Genomic DNA, 22,056 nt, shown 5'->3' on the forward strand with positions numbered 1-22,056 from the left:
TAATATGAATTGTAGTAGCTTAATGAGTTTTGACTCTGATATGAGAAATAGATTATGTTTGTTTAGTATTGATATAAATTATTATATTATAAATAAGTTTTTAATGACTAATTTTCTAATTTTATAAAGTATTTTTTGTTTGATCAAATTTGTCAAAAATTGTTACCAATATTGTAAAGCTTGTAAGCCAAAAAGTTAATAAACCATTTTTTTAAGTTTTAAGTTGTTTTTTTTCTTCTGCAATACATGACTACTAACAAAGTACTAAAAATAAATTCTATGGTAATAATTGCTAACAATTGTAAAGAATTGTTTTTAACGATTCTACCTGGGATTTTCAAAGTCGATGATTATATTATATTTTCATGAAACACAGGAAACATAGGAAACAGCGTTTATATGGAGAATAATTGAGTGTACAACGTATAGTGCGATTAAAATGGCAGCCATTCGCGGGTAGCAAACGACTGACCGATATTCCCCACGCATCGCCTTATGTCTCAGCCTCAGCCTGATAATTGTTCTGGTCTTTTTAGAATTCCTTAGAGGATGTTTCCTTAGGGTAAGAAACTTTTTGTTGGTGTCATACTGTACCGACTGAATATTTGGTAAAGTAGATAATTTATACGTGGTTTGTAAAAATAGACAAAGTTGTGTTGTTTTAATTAGTTTATTAAAAATATATATGAACAAATTTGTGACACATTGTAATACGTGGCAGAGGCGAACTTAGTGAAGCAAACCAAAAAAAAACAAACAATTATTTATACACTTATACCTTACTATACGTCCACTCGTTATATACAGCCATTTTTAATAATGGCACAATTTAGAAATACATATGGCACATTACTATTTTTTCAATATATTTTCGACATCAGTAAAAAGTTGCGCACGTATAAAATTTTTGGGTACGTAACAAATCATGAACATGTGTCATAAAATTTGACAAATGACACGTGACAAGAAACAGTCATGATAAGCTCACGGCAGGGACAATAATTGTGCAATGTTGTTATAGTTGGTATTTAAAAAAAGTCACCTAACTCACATGACATCGCAATACTAATCTCACAGATGATAGAACTCCTATTTAATTTCTGTAAATATATTCGAGTCATGTGATTCCACATATTTTATATTTCAGTGGTTTAGAAGGGGGTTACAAATGACAAGTAATTGATACAATGTTTTTCTAGGTTATCAGTTTTCATTACTGAATGTTCTGATGATTCCAGCATATGAGTTTACGTCAATCTGTTTCTGACCTTACCCTAGAAAGGTTATTTGACATAAGGGTTTTCAAATTTCAAACAAAGAATGAACATTCAACTTCAAATTGAACCAATGAAAAACGCATTTATTTTTGTAATGGAAATGATTTGCATTTAGCTTAACATAAATTTCACTAAATCTCCAGAAACGTATCATGGACCGTAAAGCAAGGTATTAATTAGTATAACAATCGTTCGTTGATAAATTTTGTTTATAACATAACATTACCTACAAATCTATTGTTAAACAAAAAGAAAATTGATTATGTCAAGAATAGACTAAAGCACACTAGGTGACATATACAAAACACATAATTAAGTGAATTTTTATCACTTTATAAAAAAAACACTATCACTGGGATGTCCTTAAAAATAAAATATTATAATGCAAATTATTTAAATTAAAACGTAAATGAATGCACAACCTTCTCAACAACCTAATAGTTTTAATAAATAACATAATAGACCATGCACAATATAAATTAATACAGCATTTTACAAACTGTGCATCACAACCTCTAGGGGGTGCCCAAACAATGGTAAAATTGCGAGAATTCCTTCTTATTGAAAGAAGATGATTTTCAAATGAAAATGTTTACAATTTGATACACGGGATTTAAAGATTGATACTGACTTGAGCAAAATTTGCTCATGTCAGTACAAGGTCAAAATTGCGTGAGCGTACACTTTTGCGTAGAAAAATTTTAATTCACATGAACTTTCGTAGGTATGCGTAAACCATTTGTGCGCGGAAATTTGCTCAAGTTAGTACCGACCTTAAAAATATAGGATTTGTTATTGAATATACAAAATTCAGAATACCTCAGTTGTTACTAAGGTGTTCTAGCAGTGTTTCTAAACTTTTTTACACCTGCGGACCGGTAAAAATAGAATAAAATATTTCAGGGACTGTTAACACAGAAAAAAGATATTATTATTATAGTATTTCCTTTATTATACATTTAGTATGTTTACGTAACAGTCTGTCAACATGAAAGTTCTATTGTCAATTGAAATAATCAGAAACCGATCAGTAAATAAATTGTTATTAATAGTAGTTTCTGCGGACCGTCTGTTGGGAAACACTATTCTAGATTATATTATATAAAAATGTTTATAATTGAAACGATGACATGGTCGAAAAATCGCCGCTAAATCATTAAGTAAAATAAATTAAGACGGGCACATAATACTAATATTACAAACGTTAGTTTTTAAGTAACAATGTGTTGTAAAATATTAGTATATAAAAAGATTTGATCATTATAATATTTGAGACTAAGATGGTTATTTTTAAAAAAATTTGGGTTATCACCGTGTATTCTTCCGCCTCGACATGACGATAGAGAATGGCCTCTACAACGAGCCCGAAACGTCGAGGAAAGAAGGTGGACGAACACATGGTGAAAACCCAAAAATGAATTACAATAGATTTGATCATCGTTAACGAGATATAATATGCTTTTACCTCCAATAGGGAAGTGTATTATAGACTATCAATGGTATTTTGTGGATTGCACATTTAAAATATATGATAACGATTATATTTATCATTTCATTGCAGTTATATATTATATAAATACTATATTTTTTTTAATTGGTTATGTGAATCATTATTTGTGAATAGTGAATCATTATTTGAATATTTGTATTAAGCCTTACATTTTAGCTGACACCAAGGAAATTGGTGGTTTTTCTTTATTTTTATACCTATGTAGTCTTTTAAGATTTTATTTAGTGTATAAAATAATTATTAGGGCATTAAAAAAATCGTATATTATCACTGGGTTTGAGCAAAATAATAATTTATAAACTGAGTAACTCTATAGAAAAATAAATTCAAAGTAAAATTGAGATGTTTTCAGAATTATCGACTGCTTCTTCATTTTGATCTGATTGATGGGCACATGCACTGAGTAAAATATTTAAATGCATTTTTAACAACCACAAATTAGCATTTGCACCCCTCTTCTACCATTTTCACAATTGATCATGTTAACTAACGCAAAGAAGTATATTGTCACCTCAATACTACAACTAGATAACTTGATTTTCACTGTTTTTGAGATAACTATTGAATATGATTCTACATTTCCTTCTCTACAAAATGATAAAATTAGGTATTTTTTCATACAATTAAGCATTATTTATTTGTTCTCAATAAGACGAGCACAATTTTCCATTTTTATTTTAAATAATAATTATATCCTAGATTTATGTTAATCAAGTAAAGTTTAAATTTCATTTTCCCAACAACGACCAAACCATTGTGGTATTGAGGTGACGATATAATATTGAAGCTTCTTACTAAGTTGTTTAGTGCACTGTTTCTACATAGTACTAAGAGGACTATGCATAGTCATACTTATGTAAATAAACATACGTTATGTGTCACTTGAAATGGGAGCACATTTTATTATTATCTAACTTCACTTTTCCCATTCCAAGTAGCACATAAAGTTACTTTTTTTACACAAATATGACTATGCATAGACCCCTTAAACCAAAAAACACTCTTGCATGCTACATTACAGGAATCTCTATTTTTATATCTCAGTACCAGTTCACTATCAATACCAGTGATTCCCAAAATTTGGCGAAAACACATAAAACTTGCCACCTGTGATGTGATTGAGAAAAAAAGGAAACATGAAATTTGCTACAAGTCACTTTGCATTGCACATTCATTTACAGGGAACTTCACATTACTGCTATGGCATTTATTTACCAATTTGCAAGGTGTATAAGAAGATAATCTGTTATAATGAGTAGATAAGCAGCCAATAATTCATACTACACTTCGGTATAATTATATAGTTGAAAAATCCTGTAAAAATTAAACCGTTTATAACAGGCGCTTTATAAAAATGGGCGCCGTTGCGTATGTAAGAAAATCGGAATGGCAACTGAGCGAAGTTTATCAAATTAATCATGCTTCATGCGCTTGCAAAATAATTTCAAATGTCATAATAGAAATAACATATACGACTTCTTCTATTTATAGTCCAAATTCTTCGGTTATCACCAACAAGAATATTTGGTCATAGCTGGTATTGATAGGGTACCGAGATTATTAAATAGGCCTTAATTTAGTACTTACATAACTGATTTGTTCACTGGTAAGGTTGTGAAAAATTAATGGTGTACCATTATGATGATGAAATTGACAGGCATTAATCGAACTTGAACGGGTTGAACACCTTCCTCATGATCTGCGGTCCGTTCCAATAGCCTCTTGTCATCAACTGCCAATACAGAAGAGGCATCGCGTACTTCTTCATGTAAAACATTGAGTAGCGCTCTTTAGCCTGATAACAGAACAACACACAAATAATTCATAAGTTTTAGCAGTCCACGGGTAATAGCTGAATCGATTCACTCACAGAACATCAGAGGTAGTGTCGTTCCTGACAAATTTTGGTTTATGTATTATGTTGGTATTTTTTAGAAGTATATCATCACATATTGTGTGAAATTGCACATAGAAACTACACTCTATTTTAATCGAAAATTGACTTTGAATGCCATGTAGTGGCCATTGTTAATATCTACTCGCCTTGCAAATGATGTAAGTAATTCTAAAATAAATGTAACATTGTTAAATCATGGATGATTTAACTCCATAACCATATATTTGTATAGGAAACCATAATGTTTTTGTCTCTCCTGTAAAGTAGCATTTTTGGAGTTACTAAATGCACATATTTTTTGGTACATTTTGACCATATGTGTGACTAATCGGTTTTTGGTATTAGATTCCTCAAATAAAGACCTGTCCACTTAAATAAAGGAGCAAATGAAAAGAGTGTTGGGCTCATTTGAGCGTGGTATCTTCGGACCCATCAATGAGACACAGTTGGGGTAGAGACGAAAATACGAATACGAGCTGTACGCTTTGTGCAGTCCATCAAATTAGATGTCCACCTTCACATCATCTTAGATGACTGGGCCATGTACAAAAGATGGCCAAGTCACGCATGACAAAGAAACTGACATTTGGGAAGCCGGAACTGGTCGACCTCGTACAAGATAGACGGATAGTGGCAAATTGGATTTAATGATATTGGGCATCCTAAACCAGGCTGGAGGAGGCCAAGACCCACATAGGGTTGTAGTGCGAGGAAGAAAAAGGAGTCTTCAATAAAGGATGGATGGTCACCATATGTATATTGCAGTGGCAAGGGGTGGAAATAGGCTGTAAGATTCGACATAAATAGTGCACACTAAACTTTGTTAGTCATACTTATTTGTTTTCATATTATTAATACTATCGACTGAAGGTACTTGATGGAATTTAAATTTAAATTCTAATGGAGTCAAGCTCTGTACTATTCCATTTAAGTCGTTTTTTGCGACCCGGGTTTCGCTTTTCGGCATCTTCAGGCGCCGTGTACACACACTCAAGGTTACAAAAACTATCATAATTTGTTTATTGTATTTTTTGTAACCTTTGACTTGATAGGTAGGTAATGGAGTTTTTACCTACTTTATTGTATTGATTTATTATATAAGCTAGAGTAAAGAGAGTTCGTTGTCAGTGTGTGTTTACCTTTGGTGAGTGAACACGGCGCCTGAAGATGCCGAAAGGCGAAACCCGGGTCGCAAAAAACGACTTAAATGGAATAGTACAGAGCTTGAATCCATTAGAATTTATTTGTTTTCATTGAACCAAAAATACAATTTGCAGTGGAGCCGGATAGTTATTAAAAGTGGATTGAAACCTGCCTAAGTCAAACCATAATAGTTTAGGTATACTATGGGCTATCCGACAAAAAAGCCGTGCCTAAACCAAACCATAATCGATAAAAAATATTCTTTTATCTAGAAGATATCTAAAATTATGTATGGTTTGATTGTAAAATTTTAAATATTTTATAGATAAATGAATATTTATATTCTACTATGGCTATTATCTACTATAGCTTGGATTAGGCAGGACATTTTATTCATAGTTCAACTATTTATGTTGAATCTTAACAACCTACCTCCACCCTTCGCCACTGTTATATTGTGTACCGTTTTTCCTTAATAAATACATAAATAATACAAAGCCAAGAAGAGAGATAAGAAGAAAAAGATTAAACTAAAGATAATTTTGTTTTTACCTGATTAATTGGGAAAGTTTCAAACGGCTTGAGATCATAATCAAATTCAGCCAGAATGCATTTGTTGTAAGATGTGACGAGGGGGCACGACGCATAGCCACCGTAACTCGCAACCAGAGGCTTCTTCAGGATGACACTTTTCAAGTTTTCTTGCACCACGGCAGATTGGGCAGCTAGAGCATACAAATTAGACCTTAGGTATATTTAATTTTTTAATATAAAAAATTCAATTGCATAATAAATACAGAATATTATATAGTAATTAATCTATTATTTCTGGGGATGCTTTGTATCTACGGCACCTATGAACCGCACGCGATCGGTACTGAATAACGATAAGTTTCGGATGTCATTATATTTATATTAGAGGTTAAAAAATACATAATAAAAAATAGCTCCATAAAAAGTTGAGAAACACTAACTATTCGTTTGAATGAATTTGTCCCAACATGAAAATAATGATCTTTAACTGTAATTAGTTTGGATTTAGTAGATGTAACCATATGTCATGCTTATTCACATTCATGCTTTTATGGATTACGAATTATATCATGACTAGTGGGCATCCTTAAAACAAGGATGATGTTATTTTGAAATCAGAAGGGAAGCTCACCGACGGCTGCTGCGGTTTTAGAATTGGGACTGTCAGCGCAATCTCCGAGAGCGAAGATATTATCAAATTTGGTGTGCTGCATTGTAGCCTTGTTGACTGTGACAAATCCTGCTTCGTTCACCAGAGACGCGGCACCTTTCAGAGCTGGCATGGGCCCCATCGGAGGAGTCACATGGAGCACATCGTACTGGAGGAAACAAATTCGAAAGATTCTATTTATGCATGTCGGATTCTTGTCAAATTATCCTAAAAACCACCCATCACGTCAAAGCTACTATTTAATCATTTACAACCCTCCAACAGGCGATCTTCATCAATAAATTATAGTTACATTTAAATTGTACGTATTACATCTTGCCGTAGCACAGTTTACCGTGAGTTGTCTTAACGGAAAGAGATTCCCATATGTATAGCAATGAGATAAAAAAAAATAAGCATTTTTCGTGGAACATTGCAGACACTACTGTTACAATTTTATTAGATGCAATAATTTAATATTTATTGGTACCAAATGTTTGATAATAACGCCGTCATTATCATCATATATTTGATTTTTGTACTAATTGATTCGAGAAACTATCAGAATTTTATATAAATTATAATGCATGATTATATTTCTAATTTACTTACCTATCTATTTTCTTCTGTCTTTCCCTTGTATTCCGGTGCTTTTTATTACGTATTTTTTAAGTTGTTTATTTAGGCAAGGAATTGATTTCAATATTATACAGCCATGTATTTCTGATACAACATCTCACGATTAACTGTGTCTGGACTTCCGGACAGGATAAATTATACCTACACATTGAATACGGCTCCCTTTCACGTGAGAGAAATTGGGAATTTTTATTTAATGTCCCACTAGCAACTCTATTCCAACATAACACCATAATCAATAAAAATAGTGATAAAAATGCTATGACGCATTCCAAGAGTTAACTATCTCGAGGTATTAACTATCAAAAGTAATATTTTTCTGGCGAAAATTTACTGAATTAGTTGAAATTTTTTGTTTGATGGGTGTTAAGTAGCTCGCAATTTTGATAACCGCCTTATATATTTGATCTGTCACATTTTGAAGTTATCTCGGATAAAGAAAATTAACAAAAAGGTGTTATGGAATTAACCAATTGGAATAGAGCTGCAGGAATGTAAACTGTCAGTTCAAATATTATAATATTGTAGATTTTTAATATACTAACTTTGACAACAAACGTTTCATCAGGTTTGTCCAAGTTTTGAAAGGTGGCCTCTCGTTTAGCTGAGTTCACTTCGATCAAGTTCCGCCGCAGGTTCACATTGATTCCTCTCTCTTTGACTACCTTCCAAAGAGCATCTGCATATTTCTTCACACCGAATATTACACCCAGAGAAGAGTTGTAGCTGATGTTGACTTTGTCACGGCGGTTATTCTGAAAAATGATTGATAACTTTAAAAAATTAAGTAAGAACGCTGGTAAAATTATGTCAATTGGAACTAAAACAAGTCTACATAAAGTAAACATAGCATATTAATTGAAATGCTTCCGTGTATCAATTGCCCACCGTAACCGATTAGCAGAATTTCTGTTTCAGGTCATGGGATCAAATCCCGCATCTCACTTTTTCAATGTATGTTTGAATATGGAGTTAAGAGCAGAGATCCTGAATGTCTATAAACATACCACTTAAGTGTGAAATTCGATTGTTTTGACGTAGTTAGAGCAACGCAGAGTGAGAGAAAATGATGCAATAGGCTTTACGTAAGAGCAGTCGGAAATAATAACGGTAAAAATAATTAAAATTACCCTATGTATTCATGCTCAGTAGAAATCGCAATTTGCGCAATTTCAAAATTAAGTTATTCCACTACAATAACCATTTTCCATGTTAATTTCTATAAACAGTAAACAAACCTCTTTGGGAGGCGGCCAAGATCCGCACATCACTGTAGAGCCAACTAAGAATCAATAATTTGTCAACATAAACAGAGTAGAATTTTAAAATTCATTTGATCCGCGGAAATATTACAGCTTTAAGATCAAGAAAAATTCCGCTTAAGGCCATTGGACCCGTTTTTTCCTGTCTTCTCAGAATCGTGGAAATGGCAAGGACGTTTAACACGAATTGACACATAATAAACACTTTATTTATTTAAAACCTAATAAATAATATTCAAATAACACTTTTTGTGTCATTAAAATTTTCTGATTCGCTTTACTTTTTAAAATAAATGACAAATAGTCGGTCCTGTTTTCGAAATTGGCCAAAACGACTGTCACGCCACAGTGAATTTTTGAACTTAATAATAGTTTTGCAGGTATATATTGTATGAAAGAAATGGGTAAAACAATACATTTCATTGATTAACTCACGTACTTTTTTTAATTTCAGAAAAATAAAGATTTTAAAGCCATTTTAGTTTGAGTATACATCAGCCAATTTTGAATGATTTTTTCTCACAAAATAATATATACTGCACAATAAAAATATTTTTTTATTATAATATAACATTTCCGTAATACTATAAATAATAATTAACAATGAAAAAATAAATAAAACCCTATAAATTCGGTACAATTAGTGACGCTATATTACCAAAACACGTCGTACGTTTTCATGTATTTATCCTATTTTCAGACAATTTAGATATATAATTATTTTGCAAAATTAACAAAAAGAGACCATTTGATCGATTAATCCATATAGTTTTTCTAATTTCTCATTTCTAACCTTAGTAGGCTTCTTAATTTCAACGGGTGAGGACGTCTTTTTTTTCCAAAATTTTATCCGTCGCGAACAGTATTTTAACTCATAGAAAAATGACCTTTACTCGCATTGCAGTAACAATCAAATTGGCAAGACCACATGACGTAGACCAGGTGTTATAATTTGTGTTGACAAATCAAACATCATAAAATACCAGTGAATGTCAAACTGAGAAAAATGTAGTTATATTATATTATTTATTATCTTGTAATACAAATGGTTGCAGCATGTGAGATATTGTAAGATAATTGAATCTTATAACCACGATGGCTACAAAGAAGCCCTAAAGGTATTCGTTCGGTGCAACATTTATAAAAAAAAATATTTTGGACTTGAGCAGTTTAGATAAAATATAGGTGGACTTTAATTATTTTGATAAATACCTACTTGGTTGGGCTTTAAACGATTTGAAAAACTTTGCATGTACTTAATACAGTTTTTATGTACCTGGGTCGCCATGTTTTGTTATTTTCAAAGGGACGTATACAGGAGTATGTTTATTGGCATTATCAATAGAAACAAAATAATATTATTTTTCAAGGTCTATTTATTATCGATCTTAAGTGGTTTATGTCACAAATAGTAAATTTGTAGAAAATTTAAAGTAAAATACGTTTTCGAATGCTGTCATAGTAATGGCCACTGAAACATGTGTCATAATTTTCCTAATCGTCAAAATAATAATAAAATAAGTGTTTTGGGGCACAAAATCACGTATATGTTTTATGATGTACTTATGTATTTTTCAGATGGTTTGTGGTAAAATATTTTTTTTTCATACTGCCACAATTCAACTATTCATAATTAATTGTTTGTTAAATTTTTCATTGTGCACTTTGACTTAATAGGTAGGTGATAAAGTTTTTACCTTACTTTATTGTATTAATTTATTGTTAGTGAGAATTAGCTGCTTTCGTTGTCAGTGTATATTTGAGGAGTGCGCATCCTGACGATGTCGAAAGGCGAAACCAGGATCGCATAAAACGACTCAAATGAAATAGTACAAAACTTTTAGAATTTAATATATTTAATGCCGAGTTGAATTGAATGGAATCACCTTAGGCATTTATTAGTAATTATTTAACTCAAGTAAAACATATATTGAGGTAAGAACCTATTTCATTGAATAATAAAAACAATATTACTCTTCACATCACAAGTGACAAGATTTATATGAATTGTGTATTGCCTGAACTCGTTGATCCTAGACTAACACGGTCGATGGATATAAGAAACCCTCAATATAATAATTATCAAGTTAACAATTAATATCTATCAATATAATAATATCAATTATCAATTAATAGCTATCAATAGAAAAAAAAATAAAATTATAAAAAAAAACAATTTATAATAGTTATTCTAATACATTGCATACCGTTAAACCAATACACTAATTAAGGAACCAATTATTAATTTTCTATACACTAATGTTCCGAAATCCTCCGCGGCGACCAAAACGTACTGCCGTCAAATACATGCTATTATAATAATTGTTTCTTAAATCATAATTGTTGTGTACTAAATTTAAAAAAAAAAAAACGTTCCTCGACAAATATTCATTGAATTGCTTTCTTTTATGAGTCATTTTTTTATAATTTAATAAAAACGCAATAATAACAGAAATCTTTCATGCCATCTTGTGAATGTTTTAAACTTATAATTTGTAATGTTAGCTTATGAAAATGAATAAAATTATATTTGTTTACACTTTCGTGTTTTTTAGTATTAGATTTTTTTTTGAAAAATATTTGCACTGAATTTGAACCTAAATATGATAGGTTCAAGAAAAGGTGTCACTTCACAAATTCAGCATATCAATAATATGAGGTTCTTATTTAGAGGTCTACTATTTTTATTCTTATAATTTATTCTACCGACTACAAAATTACGCTTCGAGCATTGTTATTTTTCATGGCGCTTACGTCAAATTTGATTCTTGCGAATAAACCCATACGCCTTAATATCCACAGTTTGGGAAACTCTACATTAAGCTGTTAAATTAATCAATCTAATTAATATTAAACTATCAATTGTCAGTGGAAAGACTATACATTTAAAACAAAATATTAAATTATTGATATCGACAATGTGCACAAGACCGTATTTTTGTCAATGGGTGCCTCACAAATGAATAAAATACGTGAAGAAATACACATATAATATAATAATTTCAAACAGCAAGTAAACCAACATATCTAATTTAAGTATATACCTATAATGAAGCAAGATTTATGATTGTTGTACTCATGTCGATGGTGTGCTTTTACATTCCAATATTACACTGAACATCAGCAGTATTGCGCAAATGGATTACGGTTTTAAAAATGCGTTAACAAACTTTTGATTCTGACAATGTATTATACACATCTTCAATATACCAACTTAATGTCGATCAATAATATTGTGCAATATTTGATGTTGAAAACCCTTGCTGTCAATAGTGCGCGATCTTACATATTGAATAACCTTGTATATAGATGTTGAAGGGTATTTAATTTATTCCTATGCGACAAGACATCAAGTATCAATTATTATTAACGCAAATGCATTGTTATCTACTTCTAAATATCAGTTCTTGGTTTATAATATTTATGAATGAAATAACGATAATGTAGCATTGTCACTAAGCCGGCTCGCACATCTAAACTCATCTTGTCTGCCGCACAGCCATAAATAAAACCTTCTAGGAACGTCGTACTGATGTTGCATATGAAGACGGCACACATGGGCACCGAGCGACAGTCGTGCATAAACTCTTGAAACGTGGATATGTATGGGGTGCGGCGACCGGCGAGCTTTGACGTCTAAACAGGAATGATCAATTCGTAGCGTGTACATATGTGTAACCGCAATACTTTCGGCTTTGACTCGCAGCTGGAGACGCGTGCGATTTGTTGCTAGCAACACTAGATGTTTATTTCAAACTAAAATGTCGCACTCCACTAATGTGCGGACCTCCATTTGGCAATGTGTGTATTGTGAATAACGATGACGTCACATTGACGTAATCGACATGTACCAGGAGAGACGAGTTTAGATGTGCAAGCCGGCTAAGATTATCATTCTCATAATGCAAACTATCAAAGGAATCATTAAATTATTGAAAGTTTACATACTTATTCAGAATGCTTGACGAATCAAAAATTTATAAAGAAATTTATTGAAAATCATACATAATCCCAATCTATTAGAAAGAAAATAATATCATGAAATAACAACAAACATTTCTGTAGAAGTCTTCAGCCAAGTACATGATCTTCTGTGGTGCTCCGGGACACTTGACAGGACTGTTGGGAAAAGTAAAGATGACGTCGCCTCCTTTCAAATTCTGAATGCATCTCCACGTCTTTTCAACGTACTTGGGCGAATAGATTGAGCAGACGCCACTGTTTTCATTCTTCAGAGCTTCTTCTAAGCCCGGAACCTACAATTTCAATGCACATCAAGATGAATTCTTGAATCAAGTGCCATTATAATTAGTATAATATAAAATAATGGGTCAGATTAGTTAAAGATGTTGAAGAAATCCTTTTTATGGCTGATGGAGCCTTCTGTGCGAGCCCATCGAAATGTGAAGAACTGTTTGATGTAAATGCCGTTTTTGAATGCATCATCCGAACACAATCCTTTCAGTTTGTATGAAAATTAGTAGACGTGGGGACCAATTTTTTGAATTGCATGTTTAGACTAGATCTCTATAAGGTTTTCTTTAACATCATTGGTTAGTTGTATATCAAGTTTATACCAAAAATAATACACAAAACATCTTTTTACATTATTTCTATATGCTGTAAGAATATGTCCATTTCATCTTCGATTTATTTCGAAAACATGGACATACAATGTCTTTGCCCTAAATGGCTTAAATCATCAATAAATATATATTATAATGTATATTAAACAGGTAACCCACATTCATTGCGGCCCCGGCGAGCGTGGATTCATTATATCGCAATCGATTTTTAATAATATATTTTTGTCCTGCACTCATTTTGACTTGTGCCACGTGCGAAGAATCGTCATAATGAGTGGAATCATGCACGTACAATCAGATTACTTGACAGTTATCAATAAATTTGACATAATAAGTGCAGACAAGCCAAGCAGGGTAGACTGTGTGGATCTTTTTTTGCAATGCAGGACAAAATGACTCTTATTTTTTCCGTTTATTTCAGTCATATTACTTTTATTTTATGTACGGAGTTTGTGTTTAGTTTATTAATAAATTTATACTATTTTAAATTGCTTGTTGATCACGAATTTTCACTCATCGCGACCGTTGATGTTAGCCAGTATCAATGATTTATCAATTATCATCAATCAACTTTATCATAAATTATTTATTCAAATGAGACATTATAAATCTATGTATGCATAATATTATAATCTCATTCACAGATAAAATGCATTGTTTATTTACGGCAGTTATACGCTACAATTTATTTTGAAACATAACTTGAAACATAGGTTAACGTAAAGAACGTTAAGTTAAACATAAGTTTAAACATAAAGTTGAAACATAAGTTTAAACTCAGTATGACAACTTACATTTTCAAATAAAATTAAATTTAATATATACTTCCTTATGTTTTATAAACCCATTTTATAGAAAAAGGATTGTTTCTGAACTATAACAAAGAATTGTATACTCCAACGGATCCTACTCTCCTCGGAATATATCAAAGAGATAATATTGAAATCTCACCGTGTTATAATTCAGTTGCAGGCCCGTCGAAATTACCATATAATTGTAATTTATTTTGTGACCTTGTTCTGTCACCACCTCGTTCGCCTGAGGATTGAAACTCTTAGCCGACTCCTTGATCCATTGAGCCTTCTTGGGCAGCACACTCTTCATTGTTCGGTGACTACTGTTCAAGTTTTTGATTCCTGCTCCGATCAACGTAAAAAGCGGCTGATAGTAATGCAACTGGTAAAAATAAAATAAATGAAATCATATAATATACTGGCAGATAAATCATCATTTCCGCTCTTAGAATGAGGATATTATTTGAGAGATCTCAGATCTTCGAGAGAAGGTTTGCTTCAAGATCTTTGATGTAGCACAATATCACCATTAAATAATAACCATCTATGAAATAACATATTTATAAACGTTTTCTGATAATTTAAGGCCAAAGACCAAAGGAATAGAAGTGAAAGGTGGGGACGCGTTCACCATTCACTAAAACAGTCTAACAATCGGTGTTTGATATAGCAAGGAAAGTAGTATATTCAATCATTGAAAAAGTGACAAAATCTTATGGAATTGTACAATTGAAATTTTTTTGATTTGAAAATGCATCATGGCTCACTTCAATTATTAACAATAACTAAATTTGCTGGTGCAAAATCGCAAAAGCTTTTATAGCAGCAGTGGTGGGTTTATAGACTTGGAGACCCAGGGTACTGATTGATTTTGAGGCCCCTTATGATAAAATAAAATGAACACCATATCTAAATAAAATTTATTCTAACTACCAACCAATCTAGTAAAAATAGCAATGTATCTCTTCCGTAGTGACAGGGTGACACAATATAATAATATTGGTGTTTTTAAGTCAGTTGCAAGGATTTTGTTTTGTTTTTGAGTAGGTATTATTTTATACGAAATTTTTATAACGCATCTTTTTAAGATTTTGGTATAATTCAATAATTGTGTGATTGGAAAAGAAACGCGCCTCTGGTATCATAAACAAAAACTGCCATTATATATTGTCTTCCTCGTAGTGAATTTTGAAGGAAAGGCATTAAAAATACCAGTTTCTCGGAAGCTTGTGTTTTCTCTGAAGGGCCCTGTTTTCAATTCTTCACAGTTCACAGTTTGTATGAAAATTAGTAGACATGAATCTTTTTTGGTTCACTTAAAGAAAATCTTTGATCATAATATTACGCGTGAAGCTGGAAGAACTATTCTTTTTTTTACACATTTTTATGAAGCAAAATATGGCTTTATCCTCAATTTTAGAATGAAGATATTAAAAATAATACTACTTACTATAGGTATAGAAATATTATATTATTAAATGTTGATTCCACTCACTATGGTCGGACGGCTTAAGGCTATAACTTCAGCTGAGGCATGGTCTAAAAAGATTGTGACAACGTGACACGCAGATTGTGCAAACGACGCGTGCAGAACAAAATATAATTTGTCATAAAAATTCAACATGCGTCCATTTAATATTATGTTTATTGTTATATTAGTAATAATAATAACAATTTATTCATTGACATGTTTTTCGGGTACATGCGTTTTTTAGTTATCTTTACACGATTTAAAAATATATTCCTCCGACGTTCCTCCATCACAAAACAAATTGATGTGCTCACATCTCGACTACCTCTCTCCGATTGGCAACAAAACAATCTATTTCTACCTATTGTTGAAAATTATTTGCTGTTCCACTGATGTATGCTTTTAAGTGAAAGAACGTAGTGGTCGGTGGGCGGCAGCGGCTTGCGCAACTCAAACATATAACCGTGTGTGAAATGTTCGTAGACAGTGTCTTTTTGGGGCATATCACACACGGTTATACGTTTGAGTTCTACGAGCCGCTGCCGTCCCGCTGTCCACCCGTCACTGTGGCCAAGCGCTAAGCGTCGGCCTATAGCGTCGTGGGTCCCATGTTCGAATCCTGGGTCTGGCAAGTACACATTGTTTTTCAATTTGTGTATGAGTCAGAGTATGGACCTAATACGTTAAGCAAGTGGCTGACATCCATTTCTCGTAAAAACAAAATTTGTTAATACAACCTCCAATCCCATATAATCCTATTAGGATTGGACATGGTCGGGGGGAAATGTTGATTCGCATGTTGGGAAAAGATATCGCATCATAATGAAACAAAAAACATCTTATCAAAGATCAATTACTTACATAAATCCATATTCTCAATTTTCAACCTTCATACGGCATTCCTGTCATTGAATAAATCAAATTGACAATATCATTAAAATAAATGAAGCAAATACTTACACCGTTGGGTTCGAGAATAATGATCTTATCGTTAGGGAAATCGTGAGTGATTTTGGATGCCATGGCACATCCTGCCGTTCCACCCCCAACCACCAAAAACCTGCAGCTGTTGCAAACAAATGAAAGCCATTTATTAGTATTTTTATTTTGGCACCTGAGAATCACTCATGTGATGGTACCTAAATTTTGTACTGTAATAAAATAAAAATCCTCCCTAAAATGAGTATTCACCGAAACATGAAAGTCAAAATTGTCATCAACAATGTGACGGTTTAATTGATTTACTTAATTGTTTTTATATCCTGGCTCCGGTATTATAAGATACACACACGATTAATAAAGAAAGACAAGCTGTGAGATAAAAACTCGTAGAAAAAAAGCTTATATCTTCAATCTTGTATCTTTGTGTTGTGTAATAAGTAAACACCGGCCAGCTCACGTTTTTAACCGTCAACCCATAAAAAAACACATTAAAATGGTGGACGAATCCAATATCCTAAGGAGACTTTTGCCCAAATGATTCTTAGTATGGATTTCTACAATTTGTCAGTTGTTTTTTCTGCCAGCTCAGGTGCGAAGGTACTTATAATTATCTTGCGAAAATAATTTTAGCTGAGCGGCGTATTGCAAACAATTAATACATGTTTTAATAATTATATTTCTAAGAACTTTTTCGTAGGTACGTACAACTACTATGCATACACATACCAATTAATTGATACCTACAAATATTGAAAGTTTTTGTGCGTGGACCTTGAAATATTCTAAAAGTATCATATTGATACCATTACCAAGTATGTGTATAGTATCAAAACAATAGGTTTTCTGGAAATATTCGTTTGAATAATTATTATATAAGTAATTATAATATCGTCACCGTTCAGGCAAAAGTCACCAACCCTGAAAATGGCAGTTTTGAGTTGAGTATGTCACCCAAAGCGTAAAATTATGTTCTTTAAGATGCAAAACTCACCACGGTACATTAGTTAGTAAAATTTTGCTTAAATCCGAATTATTTGTTTTTCACTAAATGACTTTCGATAAAATCTTAACAAGCAAAAGTCATTATAGGTGAATAGACATTATTGACTATACAAAAAAAATAAATCCTTCGTTATAAATATACAAGCAAAAGTCACTATACTATGGATGGTGAGTTTTACTGATCCTTCTTTTGGCTAACATTGTTCAGATTATTAACAAGCAAAAGTCACCAAACCATAATTGAGCTACCTTGCCTCCTTCAAAACCTTCCAGATGTTTTAATTAGCATCAAAAAGTAAAATTACATTAAAGCAATTATTAAGAAGACATGAGAAAATAATTTAATGTAGATAAAACCTTAAAAACATTAAAATCTGATTTTTCCTGCATTTTCAAACTTTCAAATTGCGATATCTCAAAACTATGTTTTTAGGGTTGGTGACTTTTGCCTGAACGGTGACGATATATTATGTTATTATATATTGTGTATTGTGTCAGCCGTAATTGCATTCTTCTAAAGGTTTTGCACTTATGTTCATTATAAATATTACGTTAATACATTTAGATTTAGAATATTACAGAGCTACTAATCCGCAATGCCACACATTTTACTACTTACCGTGATTAAATTAGTTATAAAACCTTAAGTAGATAAAATGTAGGTTACCGTTAATTTAAAAAAAAGTCACCGCCCGTCCCATTTAAGGTTACATGTAAATTGTACGTAATGCATTTCACCGTGGCACAGTTTGCGCTGAGCTTTCTATCGGAAAGAGATGACCGTATACTATAAGATAAGGTATCCAATTTTATTAGATTCAATATGAATATTAATTCAATTATCATAGCCGATTGTGGCAAAATTCATAAATTCAATAATGAAAACCTAACCTAACAAAAAATTAGCCAGTAATCGGCTATTTCCAAAATTTGTTTGCCACTGGCTTCCTGTAAACCGACAAGAACCGTGTTTTATTTGGACATGAATTTTATCTCAGTACTATACGACCTAAAGAGGTTGAACAGTCTTTAATATACGACCATATATTATTACCCATACAATATTTCGGATACGGCGAACTGTGTATGTACCTACAGATTTCCAGACACGCCCATTTATTCATGTATTTAGGTATTATTATTTGATTTAAATGCACATAAAGAGTAAAAAAAACTATTCATGATATAAAACGACAGGTACCTAGACACATATTACTTTAATAAACACTTAATATGAAAGTTTAAATTTTTTTTCAACTTTTGTAATTTTGATATACTTACAACATATTTTATCGTAACAGACATTTTCAATTGAATAACACAATAATAACGAAATATATGTGCATATTGTTGCGTACATAAAAATTAACTTTAATGAAAAACTAACTGGTTGGTGATATTTGTACTTATTTATTAAATGACTGATTTATATAGATAAGTACGTTATGAGATGGGGTAACTTTATCACTGAAAAATTTGCTATGTTTAAAATTCATCAACTGTAGGTGTCAAAAAAGGTTCTCTATCAATGACAAATTTTGAATTGCTTGTGATCGCTTCATAAATAAAGGAAGTGAACAACTTTAAAATGAATTATTTTCAATACAATATTATTTATCATCATCAGCTGTGGTATACACAAATATAGTATATATTTTTTATCGAAATACAAGATTTTGTACACACGGCGGCTGATGTAGCGTAGCCATCTATGAAACTGTGGGTTGCGGGTTCAATCCGGCAGATGGGAAAAATAATGCATATTGTTTTTTCAGCGTGTACCTACTCGATCTACTGAATGAAGTTAGTGGGTTGGGCGAATGACTAAATAATAATTATTCCTCGTAAAGAATGGTACGTTAATAGGTGGGTATAACTTGCACTTCGTAGAGGTATATGTTTTCAAATTAGGACTGAAAATTGTATCCATCTAACTATCATTATTTTATGTATGCGTATTGTTCTTAAATCAGTTGTTTAAGACAATTCAGTGGCGTAACAGAATATAGAAAGCTCCATAAAGACAATGTTTTACTTAACTCCCTTTTTATTTAAAGGATATTGTGTACATATAGAATTATTAATCCACGACGTTCACAAATGATATGTTATTTAAATAAGAGTAAGTGAAGCAATAATAAAATAATAAAAAGCCTAATAAAAAGCAACATGTATACGTCTCTAGTCAGAGTATTGATAAGTCGCGCAGCCCTTGTTATCGGTAGGTACTTGAAGTGATATAATATATATTATAAGTATGAGTATTTCATGCATTATTGTTATTTTTAAGTTAATAAGTAAGGAATTCAAAGATATAATATTACACACCTATGTATAAGTAAGTAGATATTTAATATACAACAAATAAATATACGAAATGTACAATAAGAGCTTTAGAAAATTATAAATCATCCAATTAACTATTTTTTTAGTCAACGAATAATTCACAAGATTTGACAATGTAACATTTTTAATTGAAGATAGCTACATGGTTTGAAAGCACATCAAAGAAAACTGAAAAGATCTTATTAAAAAATAATACGATGCCCAGCAGGATACAAATCTGCGCCCACTAGATTCGCGCCAATGTGCTCTGCCAACTAAGCTACCTGCGTTATATTCAATTGCGATGTAAATCATTCATCACAAATATATTCACCTAAGCTGAAATTTAAGAGATACATCTCTCCACAGCTATTATATATTTTCATATGATACATTTATTTTAAATATGTTAACATATTATTATAAATATTATTAGCTACCGCAATGGGAAATTTTGTTGAATAAATTCATATGAATAGTCTGTAGGTAGATACAAGTTTGACATACTGTCCACGCATTATGATGACGAAGAGTTTTGATTCTTGGAGTAAAACATGCAGAGTTTTTCGAGGTAGATTGTAGATTTACCCAAGGGCCAAAACATCCTCCATGCAAATAACATCATATTAAATAATAGTAATTTGGTTTGCAAAATTACTTAGTGTTTTATCAAAATCTATTGTGATATTTCAGCCAAAATACATAGTACAGTGCACAAAATGTAGAATCGAGTGCGATGATGGCATCGCATGCACAAGTAAAATCACTGTCATTTGAATTCACACATTCAGTTCGGATGCGATGATCTCTGGAAGTTCTCACATACTTGTTATTTTTTTGTCCGCCATAGATCACATTAAATAGTTAATGAACTACTGTGACTGTATTCTTCAATAATTTGTCTAAATAAGTAGGTACTAAGCTATACTAATACCATCGCTTCTACATAATGAAAATTCCTCGGTATTCATAAAGATACTATAACAATAATATTTATTTCATAATAATTCAATGTACCTACTACATCGTACACCTTATTTTTCTGAAAAACATAGGTTCCATAAATTATTAACGCATTTTTTAATTAAAAAATGTTGTAATATTAGAGTCCGTCCCCAAAAAAAAAGAACTCCGGCTGGCCGGAGTCTAGTAATAAGACACATTAGCCTAAAGAATCTAGAATGCTACAACAGTCAGTAGTGTTGTATTGGTGTAAAACTTAAGACAGAGATTCTCTTGACTCGAGATTAAAGAAGCTGACACCTAAAAAATTTATTATTTGTTGGGCGTTTTCAATTTTCAAAAATGTAGATGGATTTCTATCATGTTGCTATCTTAGAATTCCTGACTCACAACTAATATAATATGGAAAGGAAAAATTTCGATATCAAAATAATTTTATTGAGAAGTATCGTTAAGTTTTTGCACCATTTTTGTCAAGCAAATTCAGTATAAATAATACTTACTCATGGCTATCGTGCCTACTGGCACTGACAGAAAATGGTTTGGATATCTGACGAAAATTAAAAACTTTTACGGCTTTACTGAGAAACATTTTAACACAATTTACTGAAACTATTATAGCACATAAAATTAGTTATGTTAATTTACTGGATGAATCTATCTAATATTATCAGTTTCTGATGAAATCCCACATTGATAAGTTGAAATAAACAAAAATTATTTAACCGGTGTCCGGTTGTGTTTAATAGCCTATTGCGATAATTTCAGAAACGTCACTCGAAACTTCAAAATTAAATGTAAATGTGGCATGCTAAGACTTCTATAATTCCCAAATATTGTTATATTAACCTTTTAAGTACGAATAACATATTTTTGCGACATTCTTTGTAATAAGTTAAATAATTTAATAATTTGAAGATTTTTGGTAGTAAAACTTATATATAATATTTTATGTACATACATAAAGAGCGAATTTACGATTGTATGTGCTATGTTTAAGTACCAGTAATCGTAAAGCAAAATTTTATCAATATGGCAAGTATAAATTGTGCTTTTGACAGT

At 31.7% G+C, this 22,056-nt stretch overlaps 1 protein-coding gene across 2 annotated transcripts; it reads right to left on the bottom strand.

The window, feature by feature from the left end:
* Positions 1 to 659: 659 nt before the first annotated feature.
* Positions 660 to 21,781, bottom strand: Sqor (Sulfide quinone oxidoreductase). Of its 2 annotated transcripts, XM_085949715.1 has the most exons (8): positions 21,498 to 21,781; positions 16,723 to 16,828; positions 14,449 to 14,673; positions 12,967 to 13,167; positions 8,195 to 8,404; positions 6,993 to 7,179; positions 6,380 to 6,552; positions 660 to 4,582 (listed from the first exon to the last, which is right to left on the bottom strand). In XM_085949715.1, the coding sequence occupies exons 1-8, from the start codon at positions 21,584 to 21,586 to the stop codon at positions 4,448 to 4,450; spliced, it is 1,326 nt and encodes a 441-aa protein (XP_085805841.1). In that variant the 5' UTR covers positions 21,587 to 21,781; the 3' UTR covers positions 660 to 4,447. The 2 variants fall into 2 exon arrangements, with proteins under 2 accessions (XP_085805841.1, XP_085805842.1); XM_085949716.1 differs by lacking the exons at positions 12,967 to 13,167; positions 14,449 to 14,673 and having other exon boundaries at positions 21,498 to 21,735.
* Between the last annotated feature and the right edge of the window lie 275 nt (positions 21,782 to 22,056).

Source organism: Rhyacophila brunnea, unplaced genomic scaffold (assembly GCF_057557595.1).
Source record: "Rhyacophila brunnea isolate RB1 unplaced genomic scaffold, BYU_Rbru_1.0 scaffold_22, whole genome shotgun sequence".
In the NCBI taxonomy this organism is placed as follows: Eukaryota; Metazoa; Arthropoda; class Insecta; order Trichoptera; family Rhyacophilidae; genus Rhyacophila; species Rhyacophila brunnea.

Excerpts from the sequence above, each read along its gene's own strand:
- Sqor (XM_085949715.1), bottom strand. The coding sequence starts at position 21,586 with ATGTTTCTCAGTAAAGCCGTAAAAGTTTTTAATTTTCGTCAGATATCC. Across the intron at positions 14,674-16,722 it reads TTATTCTCGAACCCAACGGT|TTGCATTACTATCAGCCGCT; the intron begins GTAAGTATTTGC and ends TATTTTTACCAG. Across the intron at positions 8,405-12,966 it reads CTGAAGACTTCTACAGAAAT|AATAACCGCCGTGACAAAGT; the intron begins GTTTGTTGTTAT and ends ATCATTTTTCAG.